Source organism: Cygnus olor, chromosome 3, assembly GCF_009769625.2.
Source record: "Cygnus olor isolate bCygOlo1 chromosome 3, bCygOlo1.pri.v2, whole genome shotgun sequence".
In the NCBI taxonomy this organism is placed as follows: domain Eukaryota; kingdom Metazoa; phylum Chordata; class Aves; order Anseriformes; family Anatidae; genus Cygnus; species Cygnus olor.
In genome coordinates this window covers 62,347,866-62,361,873 of record NC_049171.1, presented here as the reverse complement: position 1 = coordinate 62,361,873, position 14,008 = coordinate 62,347,866, and the positions used below count along the sequence as shown (strand labels likewise).

At 42.7% G+C, this 14,008-nt stretch overlaps 1 protein-coding gene across 10 annotated transcripts in view; it reads left to right on the top strand.

The window, feature by feature from the left end:
• The window catches only part of NHSL1 (NHS like 1), a 166,684-nt gene extending 153,884 nt beyond the window's left edge, over positions 1 to 12,800 (top strand). For 7 of the 10 annotated variants that reach the window (XM_040551755.1, XM_040551760.1, XM_040551757.1 and 4 more), the window contains 3 exons: positions 2,973 to 6,401; positions 6,946 to 7,075; positions 10,517 to 12,800. In XM_040551755.1, coding sequence (XP_040407689.1) covers positions 2,973 to 6,401; positions 6,946 to 7,075; positions 10,517 to 11,240 — 4,283 coding nt within the window. In that variant the 3' untranslated portion in view covers positions 11,241 to 12,800. Of the gene's footprint in view, positions 1 to 2,972; positions 6,402 to 6,945; positions 7,076 to 7,479; positions 7,532 to 10,516 lie in introns of all 10 variants that reach the window. The other 3 variants (XM_040551761.1, XM_040551758.1, XM_040551765.1) reach the window with 2 other exon arrangements.
• Positions 12,801 to 14,008: the final 1,208 nt, after the last annotated feature.

Here is a 14,008-nt window from a genome sequence, read left to right as displayed (position 1 = left end):
AGCTTCAGTACTAACAAAGGCGGTTTGCTTTTAAGAATTTTTGAAAAAAAAAAACACAACAAAACACTTTTTTTTTAGTTACTCTAGAAGCAAGTGAAGGCTTTTCAGTACATTTGGAAAATGCAAATAAAATAATCCTTACTGCTGTACTTTGAATTTCACCTAAACCTTAAAACCCTCAACATTTTAAAAGAGCACACAATTCCTCAGTGGTCCTTCGTTTACTTGTTTGTTTTTGAACCAGTTTCCCTGCAGATTTCTGTTGTCCCCCTACAGGAAACAGAGGAAGAAGAGCAATTGTATTATTAAAAAGGGCAAGTAAATCCTTACAGCTTTGCATGAGGTTGTGCATACATGTAAAGCTGAAAACAAAGCTGAAATGATTCAGAATATGCTGCATATCTACAAAACATAGTTCAGACCTCAAAGTTAATAGCATGAACCATGGAAAGCCCCTTCCCTGAACATATCCCTGTTCATACATCTGTTCTAGTAATGAGCACAGGGTAGGGGCTGATGCTCAGCAGCATCCCGCGGTCACTCGCGTTGCCCCCTTGTTAGCGAGCTGCTCCAGCACAGGTTTAGCACGGGCCAGCCAGCAGGCTACAGGCTTTGCCTGGCCTTGGGTGCGAGGGGATGGTGCGGGAGCTGCTCCAGCAGTCACTTGGGTACAGTCATCCATACGGGAAAAGGGCCTAGCTTGGATTGACATGAGTAGGGTCCCTGTCCTCTTCTTTAGTAGCACCAAGGTTTCAGATATAGCACCACGGTTTAATTTTGTATTTCTCCCATTTTAAAGCATCGTTTGCATTTGCAGTCGTCAGTGTGTCCCAATACCACATTCTAGAACTCCTAGTTTTGAAAAGAGGAAAGAGGAGATTAGCAAGTCCGGTCTTGTGCTGCTTTGCCGTTTGCCTTCCCTAGCAGGAACTTTTTAAAGAAGCATAAACTGTCCATGTGTGTTAAGCTGCTTGTGAATTGGACTGCATTTAGCTTCCTGTGTGAACACAAATAGATTACATGCTGAAATGAGGTTCTCTCAGCCTCAGGTCAATATGTTACAGTACTAGATGCTGTAGTGCTTACAGCTTCGTTCTGCACCAGCCCCCTCACTCTGTGTCGCATGTGTGCGTGTATTTCACCGTGGTAGAAAGAGGAAAAGTACCCCACCTCTTTGCTTATTTATGGAATTTAGTACACAAATTTTTATTACCAGATATTTTTAATTGCTAACAGTTGTTATCAGGCGTGTCACAGCTCCAGAAACATTCACACTGTCTGCTTAGATGGTTTCCTCTCTCTTAACCAGAGGGGGACACTGATTCTCTTAAAAAAAAAAAAAAAGGAAAATGTGGAAAACAAAAATATTTATTCTTATTGTACTGTTCTTAATAACTGTATACAGGATATGCAAATAGCTATTTTGATTGGCTGCAGTAGTCCATCTGCTCTGACAGCATCTCATATTAGATTATCCAAGATGTTTGCCAGCATCTGAGTATCTAGCTTTGCTCTAAATCTTTACCAGGAGCAGAAAGAGGCTACATTTTCATGAGAGCAAGAGAAATCTACACAAAGCAAACTAAATAGGCTTCAAGCTGCTAAAAGACTACTTATGTGCCTGGGAAAAAGAAGTAAACAATCTTCTTGTGTGTGCTGCTTTCACTCTAGTCTTTTCAGAGCCCTCTTTTCCTTATCCTAAATGCCTCTTGTGGCTGCCAAGAATAAGGATAATTAAATGTCCTTTAAGTGGTGTTTAAAGCTGCACGATAAGAATACCTATCTTCCTGATCCGGTTCCGTACAGTAAATGTAAAGAGTACAGTCCTATTGAGCTGTGCTACCTCATCTCTCCTGAGAGCAGCTTTAAGGTGGAGATTTGAAATAACCAATTTTCCCTTGCAGTGACATGTGCAGCATTCTTACACGCATCTCCAGCAGCATGGCTGCCTCTTGTGTTTGCTATTTATAAAGTGGTGCGACTGAATCGAAAAGCAAGAGCCTTACACAGACTAATTTTAAAGCTGTACTCTGGTTCTTGATTTTAAGGCAGCTACCAATAAAAATGTAAATGTAAAAGAACCTTAGGGTCCTTTCTACTGACCCAGGGATGCTGTATTTTGAATTAAAACAGTTTTTCTATTGTCCTCAAAGTCTGCTTATGCCAATATATCATTATTATTTCATCTTTTAAAGTACAGTTATTTTTGGTTTTCTGGTGGTGCTGAGGATGAGATAATCATTAGTACTAGCTGTTTCTTTTCCCCATTTCCTGGAGTTATTCCTCGGTGATAAATAGAAAGCAGTTGTGTGGAGAAATGTTATTTAACGTTTTTCTTTGTAGTGTTGGATCCTATCTCTGTATAAATGTTGTTATAGCATGTGTATTATTTACAGTAAAACAATGCATGTTTCAGTGTGTTAGCCTCCTTTTAGAAGAATGGCAAGACCTGGACAGCTATCCATGTCTACTGAACATTTTTTCTGAAGTCTAATGCTTTTAAAAAGCAGACGTGATTATTCACATTAGTCTCCAGATTTCCTTCCCCTTTTCTTTATTGCACGAGGCATTAGCATGGAAACACACTTCACATTTCTCAGGCTTTTGTCTGTTCCCGCTGCTTTGCCTCGTGGAAGTCAAACAGTGCTACTTGGTTTCTGACATAACTGATTACTATGGAAATTATTACCATGTCATAAAAAGAGGATTTCATGTGTCGAATGTGCGGCAGGAACACAGACGGTTCTGTAAGCAGAAGGTTCCTAGTAATGAGGAAAAAGGGAAGAGAAATGCAGAAAATAAGCAATGCCTGTGCAAAATCCATTGTTACAGATTCTTTTTCAGGAGGCATAACCTTCAAGAGATTGGGGATCAAGCAGATTGCTGATTTTTTGTTGTTGTTGCTTTTAAATGAGTAAGAAGATAAACGTGAATTTGCGCTTCAAGGAATAATTATTTTATTTTGACTCCAGCAGTTGGCACTGGCCAAAGCGATTTCCGAGGGCATTCGATGTATGTCCCAGACCACTGTTCCACGCTAGGGAGACTAGACAGCTATCGCTCTGCTATGCAGCGGTCTGAAACCAAGGACACCAGCTGCCAGACCGAGGAAGTTAAAGTTGTGCCCCCTTCAATGAGAAGAATACGAGCACAGAAAGGACAAGGCATTGCAGCCCAGATGTCTCAGTTCTCCAGCTCATCTGGAAACATGTCAGTGATGAGTGATTCTGCCGCAGTTATATTTGCGTCTCGCCAAAATAGTGACATGGGTTTTCACAGCTTGCCTCGGGCTGGTGCAAGAGTGTCTATGCAGTCCCTAGAACAGACACAGAGCATCTCTAGGCAGACAGAAGACATTGCTGGCACTTTACCCCACCAGATAAGTAAACTGCAAGTGGATGATGGTGTTGTGCATCTGAGGAATAATCCCACGACAGGGACTGTTTCGCGGCCAAAGTCGCAAGAGGTGAGAAGCTATGACAGTGAAAAGTCCACGAGCCCAGCATGCGTGGTCTCTCCTCATGCCACCTACTCAACGAGCGTCATTCCCAATGCAACGCTGTCATCTTCCTCAGAAGTTATTGTTATTCACACTGCCCAGAGTGCTGGATCATTGGATAATAAAATGGGCGGCTCTGCTGTGTACCCAAAGCCGAGAGACAATCCTGTTGCCAGCAATGCAATAAGTGGGAAAGAAGATCATCATTCTTCAAGTGGTAACTGGAGTGAGAGTAGCTCCACACGTCACTCGCAGACTTCAGATACCATCCCATCTAACACTGTCATGATGCTCTCTCTTGGTGACTCTGCTGTCTCTCTCAGCACTCCTGGAAATGCAGAGGCTGGATCTCAGAGTGCAAACTACAGCTGCAGAAACAATCTTGCTTTACCAAACCAGTCCCAGGACAGCGATGGTAGGAGTGAATCTAGCTATTCAGGGGAGCGAACGCAAGCAGCAGTGAACAGCACAGAGCATTGGCTGTACAAGTCTGCGGAAAATAGCGAGACTTCTTCACGCAAGGTGGCTTGTACCACACCAGGCTGTGCCACTCCTGGTAGCAACCTGAGCAGCAGCAGCCTGGAGAGGACGTCGGCCAGAGAAGATTCTACTTCTCTGTATTGTGTGGAGCAGGATGGTTATTACAGCTCCATGCCCGTGGACTCTGGGCTGAAGTCAGACATGCCGTGCAATAGCACCAATGGTTTTGGGAACCCCAGAGACAGCGTGATTAACGTCTTTGAAGGAAAGGAGAAGAAACATCAGGATGACCCGTCGGGCCAAGGTGACAAATCCCTGGTGAGAAACATTTCTCTAAAGAAGGCAAAGAAGCCACCTTTGCCACCATCTAGAACAGACTCACTCAGAAGGGTACCCAAGAAAAAAGCCCAGTCCAACGGACAGGTACTTGATGAAACCCTGATTGCCACCCTCCAGCATTCTCTGCAGTTGAATCTCAAGTGCAAAAACGGCAGCTCCCCTTCCCAGAGCCCCTGCAGTGATTACGAGGATCCCTGGGTGCTGCGCTCTCGCAGCCAAAGCTCGGTCAGTGCAAGCAGCAGCATGATGTCCACCACCGCTCCAAACCTGTACTCCATCTGCACCGTCACCCCCTCCCAGAGCGAAACGAGCAGCATCAAGTCCGAGTATGCCGACCAGTGGGGTTACTACAGTGACTACACTGCGGTGGCAGATGACCAGGTAAAGTCCCCGGTGACCCATTCTGCCAGTACGTCGTCTGCTCTCAGTGATTACAGCATCAGCCACTTCAGCGATGGCTCGAGGGCTTCTGTACCACAAGTGCCCAGTGGACTGGCCAAACCAAAGAGCACTTCTCCGGAGAAATCCCACCGAGTCACATCACCATCCAGTGGGTACTCTAGCCAGTCCAATACGCCCACTGCGCTTACTCCAGTGCCTGTACTGTTAAAATCCGCATCATCAGGAAATGGGAAATCCAAGCTGAAACCTAAAGTGCCTGAAAGGAAGTCCTCTCTTCTGTCTTCAGTCTCCATTTCTTCATCCTCCACTTCTCTTTCTTCAAATACATCTACTGAAGGGAGCATGAGCGTGAAGAAAATGGACCCCACCCCGAGCTCTCCTCTGGATTCTGGTGCACCTCCTCCAACACCTCCTCTCCCAACATCTCCTCCACATTGCCCTGAGCTTTCTCCTCCCTATCCCCCTCCTCCTCCTCCAGCAGAAGTCATGGATCTAGCACTATCGCCAGCCTCTCCCACATTTCCCCCTCCTCCGCCAGAAGCTGATGCAAATTCTTCCTTTGCCCACAGCGTCCAGTGGTTACCACAAGAAACTTCCATCACTTCATTCTCTTCCCCTGTTCTTCCTCCTACTACGTTCCCCTTAGCTGTCCCGCCACCAGCACCACCTCTTGATCCAACGCTGACAAAGGGTGCAACGATATACCCACAGTATTCTTTTAAGAAACGTAATCAGGAAGATCTTTGCTACAGCCCAGTGAAACAGCCCTTCAACAAGCAAGATGCATCAAGACCAGTGATGCCCTTAGTAACTACCAAAGCATTGCAAATGGTGCAGCTGAGGTCTGTGAAAAAAGCAACAGAAGGTGAGCCATCCCCCGAATCTGCTTCTGAAACCACCTCTCAGGAAAAGGGTACTGTAAGCTCATCATCGCAGTCTTCCCTAAAGCCGTCTCTCTCCCTGAGACTCAGTAACAGCTTAGGTGAAGAGGAGATGAAAACTCATGGCACTTCATTTAAAAACTCAGCCCAAACACTGGCTCAGAGTTCTCCTCTGACTCTCTCTGACAACATACCTGCACTTGACAGTGATCAAAAATCTGCAAGTACAGTAGGTCTAAGCAAGTCTATCGAAGCTGTTTCAGTGGGGACAGCTACCGAAGACACGCCCGAGTCTCCAGTGCAGAGCAAAGACTTCCATTCTGGCATGTCACCTCAGGGGTCACCAGCATCTCCAGACAAGACTCAGGTCGTATTGCCAAACAAGAAACCACCTCCCATTTCAAAGAAACCCAAACTGTTCCTCGTTGTACCACCTCCACAGTTAGATCTTACAGTGGAGAAAATAGCTGAAGTGAGTGATACTGTCAGAGGCGCACCAAGCCCAACTAAGAGAGACGCTGTGCTTGCACACTGCGAGGAGGCGAGAAATTGTCTTACAGATGGACTCAGCTCTAGCGAGATGGACTCTGGCAGCCTGGTTCCAGAGGGAGGAGCTGCCGGAGTCACCTTCTCCGAAACAGTGGGAGCTAGTGCCTTTGTGGCACAGCCTGCTGCATCACCAGTTCAAGAAGAAGCCAGGCAGGAGGAGCAGCCTGCTTTTGACGAAGGAAGCAGTTCAGGCAGCAGCCAAGACAGTGGCAGTAACACTGACGGGCACCTATCTCAAGAGAACGAAAGCGGTGAGTCTGTTCGCTTTGCCTCCTCTTCAGACGTAGCAATAGCTATGTTAAAGAATGTGGGGAGTGAGGATAGCAATCCTAGCAGTCAGATGGTCTTCTGTAGAGAAAAGAAGCTCTTAAGGTAGTTAAAGCTAAAAGCCTAAAGAAAGTTGCAGGGATCAGATTAATAATTGATGACATTTCTTCTTATTCCTTTCTGACATCTCGTTATCGCAGACGTGGAACTAAAAATGATGCTTTATATAACTGCTAGGATTAAAACATGCTATGAGAACATGGTTAGCTTTGTTGATTTTGATTTTGCATTTTAATGGAAACCATAAAAATATTCTTTCAGCATCGTACTCTGCATGAGTGTGAACAAGCACAGGCTTTTCATGCACTGCAGTTTCCTAAGCGAGTGTATTCTGAAATCACAACGACTGGTGTACTTGCTAAATCCCATGGGTGTTTTGCCTTGGAAGCAAAGAGGGGTGATTTCAGGATTATAAATCTGTTGGGTTCCTGTGATGGACTGACAGTATTGTTCATTATTTCTGCGTAGCCGAGGTGTTTGAGTCGGATACAGCAAATAGTTCCTTCCTGCCAAGCAGTAGTTATGGGGAAGAGACGGACGGAGTGGCAACACCAGCGAGACCAAGGACTACTGAGGATCTTTTTGCAGCCATCCACAGGTACTGTAGAAATTTCCCTGTCCATACTGCCTGGTCCGTTAATTCCCTCAAAAATTAATTGACGTTGCTTTTCTAAAACACCCAGTTACAACAGTCATTGCTTTAATTGAAAGCACACGTTTATCAGCTTTCTACTAAGGCTATGTATGAAAACATATGGAAAAGAGCTTGTGTTTAATTGTTTTACAATATATTTAATTCATTCTGAACTAAAAGCTACTTGGTTAAATCAATATAGATTATATTATAAATATCCTGCCTCTTAAAATATCAAGTTACATCTAGTATTTATTGTACTGTTCTCAATCTGCCATATTAACTCTACTGTTGCTTTTTCTGTGTATCTTTTTGTTTTCATTCTCGTTCTCCATCTCTTTTTACTCTTCGCTGCTTATATGGTGCAGTTTGGGACAGAGGCTCAACGCTAATGCTTCATGGCAAGCGTGGCTGAAACTGGCAAGTAACGCAACATGTCAGTCATATGGCAAAACATATGGCAAACGCTGGATTATAGTTTGCCATAATCCAGCCTGAGGTCGGGTGTTTTGTGTCAGACTGGTTCATGAATGAAATGTGCAATACTGGCTCTTATTAATGACATTATTCATTTCCCTTAAAAACAAAACAGGCAACTAGATTTCCATGCTGTTCATGGTAGGTTTGCAAGGAAAAAAAAAAAAAAAAAGAAAAGCTTAAAAATACAAAATGGAACGTGTGCACCATTTAAACAGTACACACAGAAGACCATTACCACTCTCTGAACTACCGAGCTTGCATTTAGACTAGTATTAGTGTAGTGGTAGTGCCATCTTGTGGCTCTGTCTTTTACTTCAAAATCTGACGGGGCCATCTCCTGGTCACAGAAAGTGCTTAGTGGCATCCAGATATGTTTATCCAGGTGTCTGGTCAGTTTGCACATATGTGCGTGACTTCTACATCAGTACTGAGGGACAGAGAAAGCCTTTTGTGAGAAGTTGCCTAGGATTTGGGAGACCACTTGGGATGCAAATGCTTTTTCTTTCATTTTTGAAACTATTCTGTTTCAGATGTTACAAAAATGACATATGTGTGATTCTGACTTTTTATAACTTACTGTTATCCCTTAGGATTTGGCCCGTAGGAGCTTTTCTAAAAACGGTCTGTTGCATTCATGCTGCATGGCACTCACTAGGACTGCGACAAGTCTGTTTTTAGAATGAAGTATTCTGGCCAGTAACCTTTTCCATTTTGTATGCAGATAGAGAGTGGCTCTCTGTGTGTATGCACATACACGGAATTCATGAGTTTATGGGGAAATGGACAATGGAACTGGATGTGACATAGTTAAAACTGCTTGACACATTTATTAGTAAGACCTTGCTTTTGTTGGCTTTAGACTTGAACCACTTATCTTCCTTGGTTGTTAGTTAATCAAAAATGTTCCCCTCCCTCTGTTTCTAAAAGGTATTATTTCAGTGATTGGCACTCTTGAATATGTCCTTCAGAGTAAGACAAGAAATTTGGTGGTATGTGCGTCAAGGGCAGGAAGAAAAATCTAAGTTTAAGTCACAGTTTTGTTTGAATATATATCCTATCTCTGTCTGAAAAGCCACCAAAACCAAATCTGGTTCTTAACTCTAAGTCTCTGCCATAATTTATACATGCTGAGAAAAACTGGTTAAATGCTGTCAGCAAACTGACCACTCTGCCCTGCATTCACCGTGTTGCTGAGTTACTTCAAGCCAGGATAACCAAGTCTTTCCCTGCAGATCTTTGAAATTGAGTTTTGTGCTGTTTTTCTTTGGAATTTAATTTGATTTTTGGCAGCAGTACAACCTCAGCTCTGGAGCGTTTAAAGATACCCACAGGCAGTCAGTATCCTAATGAAAGTCTCTTCCCTGTAACCAATTCACACACGTGCTTGCACACAGCATTATAGAGCCATCCAAGCACCAGATCACTTGCTGCCTATGGTACTGACACACAGTCAAATCTAGACAAGCTTCTCAAGTTTGCCAATACCAAAGTCATCGTTTTATCCTTACGCCATCTTCTGTTGCCCATTCATCCTCAGGCTGAATGGATGTCAGCATTACATTCTTCTCTCAGACAGAAAAGTGGCAGCGGCAGCAGCTGAAAATAGCAGCTGTTACAGTTGCCTGTGGGGGGTATCACAAGTGGTATATTTGTGAACTTCACTACTTAGGAGAGACAGGATCGCTCCTAAGTATTGGCAGAGTTTATGGCAGTACCTGTTGCCGCCACCCACTTAGCTGATGGATCTTGCTACTTTGTTTTGTTGTATTTTTTTCTGTCAGTAGGCTGCAATGCATAAAAACATTTGAGCTTGCCGTGGCAAATTCTCAGACCCTCTAAGAAAGTACAGCTAAAGATTGCCTTGAGTAGAATCTTGTTTTACAAGGGGAACGGTGTGTATTGGACACATCCTTGATAAACATTAGTATAGAATTATACCATGATAATCTTGTATTTGTAACAAGTCTGCTGACTTGTTTTAAACTTCTGGCAAAAGAGAATATGTAAAATTAGGATTTATTCAATCTTCTTGAATTCATTCTTGTTTAGCCCGCAAAGAAGCAAAGCAACTTTGCTACAGATACAAGGCATGTTATACATCCCTTTCTTTAAGATTTCTAATAATGTAAAAATGGGGCAATAGAATTCCAGTTTCCACTTATTCTCAGTCCTATGCTTGTTTCTTTTTTTTTTTTATCACTGCACTTTACATTTAAATTAAAAACACTGAGTCCTTTCATGTGGAGAGAGAACTTTCATTCAGAAAGTTGGGCTATCCTTCATTAAGTCAACGAGTTGCAATGGTAGAGCACCAACAGGACTGTGGATTTAGAAGCTAGAAAACTTGGTTTTCACTATTCATTTAATTTGGGTTTTTGGAGGGATGGTTATGTCTGCCTCACTTAACTTGTTCTTAACTGCAGAAGCAGTGCATTGCAATATCCTTTTCTAAGTGAAGTACACTAAAATACACTAATTCTCCAGAAAGCGTCAAATGAAACAGAAAAAAAAAAAACAACACATATTTGGAGGCATAATTTTAATCAAATCCCCAAACTAACAGAAAAATGGCATTGAGAATTACCTTCTTAATGAATTAGTCTTAGCAGTTGAATAGTGACTCCAGAAAATTTGATTTGCTAAACAGACTCGAAGTGTTTTGGACATCAGTATTGCCGGATTTATTGTTTCATTGTCCCAGATTTGCAGAAAAAGAATAATGAATTTAGCATGTACCTCCAATACTTGCATTAATGCCTTTACAGTTTTGGTGGTGTTCTTGCTCATACTTTAGATTTAGATTACTTCTCCCTTCTCCCTCTCGTGGCTTTAGCTTAATTCATTGTCATCCCTCTAAGCTGAGTTAAACTAAGTGAGGAAAAAAGTTTCATTTGTTGTTTTCTCTTTTTTGTTTTCCAAACTCAGATCCAAAAGGAAAGTCCTTGGCCGTAAGGATTCTGAAGACGAGCGCACCCGCAACCATTCTCCATCACCCCCCGTAACACCCACTGGTGCTTCCCCAACTTTGTCTACCCTCAAACAAGCAGGATCCATTCAGAGAAGCATTCGCAAGAGCAGCACCAGCAATGACAACTTCAAAGCCCTGCTGCTGAAGAAAGGGAGCCGCTGCGACACCAGCTCCCGCATGTCAGCAGCAGAGATGTTGAAGAACACGGACCCGCGGTTCCACCGAGCAAAGACAGACGCCTCCCCTGACCTTTCTGACAGCCCTGCCAGCTGCTCGCCCAGCAAGAGCAAACGGGCCCAGGAGGAGTGGGCCAAGAGCGAGGGCCTGATGCCAAGGAGCATGTCCTTTTCTGGCACTAGGTACGGCCGATCGCGAACGCCCCCCTCCGCTGCCAGCAGCAAGTACAATGTCCGCAACCGCATCCAGAGCAGCCCCATGACTGTGATTAGCGAAGGAGATGGGGAAGTGGTGGAGCAGTCAGAGGGCAGGGTCCGAAGGACTTTGGAAGAGCAGCAAGAGAGGCAGCTCGATATGTTTAACAGTGATGAAATAGACATGAATGACTTTCCATATGCCGAGGAGCCAGGCTGCAAGGAGACCTTGGATCCAACCCATCTAGACTTAATGACTCAGCCAGGTACTTCGGGGAATTATCTAAGTCCTTCAGCTGAAGAAAGTTAAGAGGCTGTGACAGAAGGCATTGGATATTTGTCTAGAAAATGACAGAGGACTAGATTCCAGAAGAAAGCCCAGATCAGGACAAGTTTACTTCACGGAGCATTTATTCCATGAACTGCATGTGTGTGTTTAAATGCTGAAGCAATGATAGTTCTGCATGGTTGGGTTGGGGTGGGGAGGACTTGCTTTGAATGAATGGTCTGTGGCTTAAAGAAAGTAACAGCTGAAATTTTTGTGTAAAGCCTTACAAGTCCTCTTGCGGGGTGTGGGGAGGGATTTTTCTCAGAGCCTGTAGGGGTGTGAAGTTTTTCTTTTTCTTGAGACTGCAATTGTGCAAGCAAAATTTAGGAATAAGCCTGAAAAAGAGGAATGGGAAGGCTTCTGTGGTACAAGCTGGACGTTTGCTTCAAAAGCATTGCATTGGTGCAGCGTAGTGCATTCGTTAAGCGGAGAGGTAGGACGAGGTGCGTTGACCTGTGAGAGGGTAGTGGAGTTGGTGCTGGGGCTGCAGGGCTTCTTACTCGGGTACGTCCCAGTGTCGGAGCGTGTCCTGCTAATGCAAATAGGTCACCGGGTTAAGAGTTGCTCCAGGGTACTTTGTTTTTTCCTGAGGGAAAATGAAACACGAGTTAACATGGAAGAGGGAGCGAAGTTTTATAACACAGTACTAGCTGCTGTGCAGCCACACACGTACACTTGGCGAAACACTCATTTCCAGGTGAATTGCTTCCCTGACCAGAGTATTCCCTTAGAGAACTGGAACAACTGCACGTGTGCAGAGGTTGTGAGCAGACAACAGAGAAGTGGGAGAGAAATTAAACTGTATTCTGCTGGGGTTTGGAAAGGTTACGTTTCTGAATTATAAAAAATAAATAAATAAAAATTGAGAACTTGCACTACAGAGCTGTAGGTGGAGCCTGTCTTTCAAAATTGAAATTTGGGAGTAACGTTTTGCCAGAAGTCTTTCTTCCATTTGTCAGAATGGAAGGGCTATTACTTTTCATCACTTGAAATACAAATACTTGCTAACTTTTGGTTACCAAAGAATAAGTTACAGTTACTTTCCTTTTTGATTTGCCTGCAGTATTTCTTTTCCTTTTTTAACCTTAATAATTTAGTGAGGTTCATTTTTATTGTATATTTTACAGAAAATAAAAACATTAAACAGTTTTCCAATTGTAAAGAAAACCATTAATTAAAACTGAACTATTGGCTGGAGTTTGGGGTTCTTAGTAGGAGTGAAGCTTTTCATTTGTAAGAAGAATTTTTACATCATTTGATGGCGTGAGCAGTTTTTGTATTGTTTGTAAATATTAAAAGTTGTTAAAATATCTTTTGATCTCCCTACCGTAGAATTTATACATTTTTAGATTGCTTTTAAAAAGAAAAAAGCACTCTTTGTAGATTATTTATTTTAGAGAAATATGCTTGTAATCTCTTTCTTCAATCCTTTACTTGTTAGTAATGTAAATTTCAGGGGCCTTTGTTTAACTCTTCCCTTCACAAGAGGGGAATAGTGATGAAAATGCTGTGACTTTGCTTCAATAAAGAAAAAGGCTGCCAGTTGCCATATTGTCTTTTGAGTTGATTAAAATCTCCTTCAAAAGATGTGTTCAGCAGTGTATGGCAACGCGCTGAATGCCATAAACCATGCATCTGGCTACTAATCTCTACTTTTCATTGCAAATGTTACTAATTCAGTTTAGAGACAGAACTAAAGCATACTGACACATCCATCCCATTTTGGCATGTCAATGCTAAGACTAAAAAAATTGAAATAATCATAAGCTTTTTTTTTTTCTTTTTCCAGTATCATACATGAGTGTTTCTACTACTCCTTACTTGCAATCTGTCCCAGAAAACTAAAATTCTTGGAGAACCAGATTATAAGCAGTATAGGAAAGAAGTGAAGAGTGAATGCAGCTGCACACACCAGAACAAGGCTGGGATTAACTGGTGCATAGCAAACTTTCTCCCATTTGTGCATGCTAAATGTATTTAAAGAACTGTTGGCTTTTGGAATTAAATGAAAAGCTAAATGGATAAAATAGAACATTTCAGGTGTTATTAATATCGATCTGAACTAGAGGTCACTGACTGTTCCTTTGGTGTTTCTCTCAGAGCAGATCACGTTAAGCACAGAGCACTGCAGAGTGCATGGAGCACTTCTAACAGCAGGTACTTTCCTTCTCAAAGCCATGTGTATGTGTTGACCGGTCCTCATACCACCATCCTGGCAGGAAAATACTCAGGCTTTGTTTTATTGTTTACAAATGGGGAAATAGTCTAAGTGAAAACCTGCAGTATTGGAGGGAGTCATAGTTCTGTTGTCTGCAACTTCTGCAAAGTTTTGCAGCATTTTACTTAAAAAGTACCTCTTGGAAGGAGCCTAGCCATTTATTTTTTTTTTTTGCCTGATGCTAGCCACTTGATGCTGCCATAAATTTATAGTCTATATAGGAAACTCTTTGGAAAGTCCTGGTTTATTTACGCAGCATATTGGCAACACAGGTAGGTGGGATTAAACTGAAAGGTAGGCTAAAATATATTTAGTAGCACTTATAATGATATTTATTTAGACAATTGACGTAACTTTCATATGGAAGTGTCACCATATCATCTACCCTCTGTGGCAGCTCTCAGAATTGGTTCATAGCTCGGATTTTTCAGCAGTGTACTCCTCAGCCCAAGTTTCCACTACAAAATCTTAAGAGCACAACAGCTTTAGGTTGTGTTTTCTGTACTGGCAACAACTTGGTGTGTATGTAATT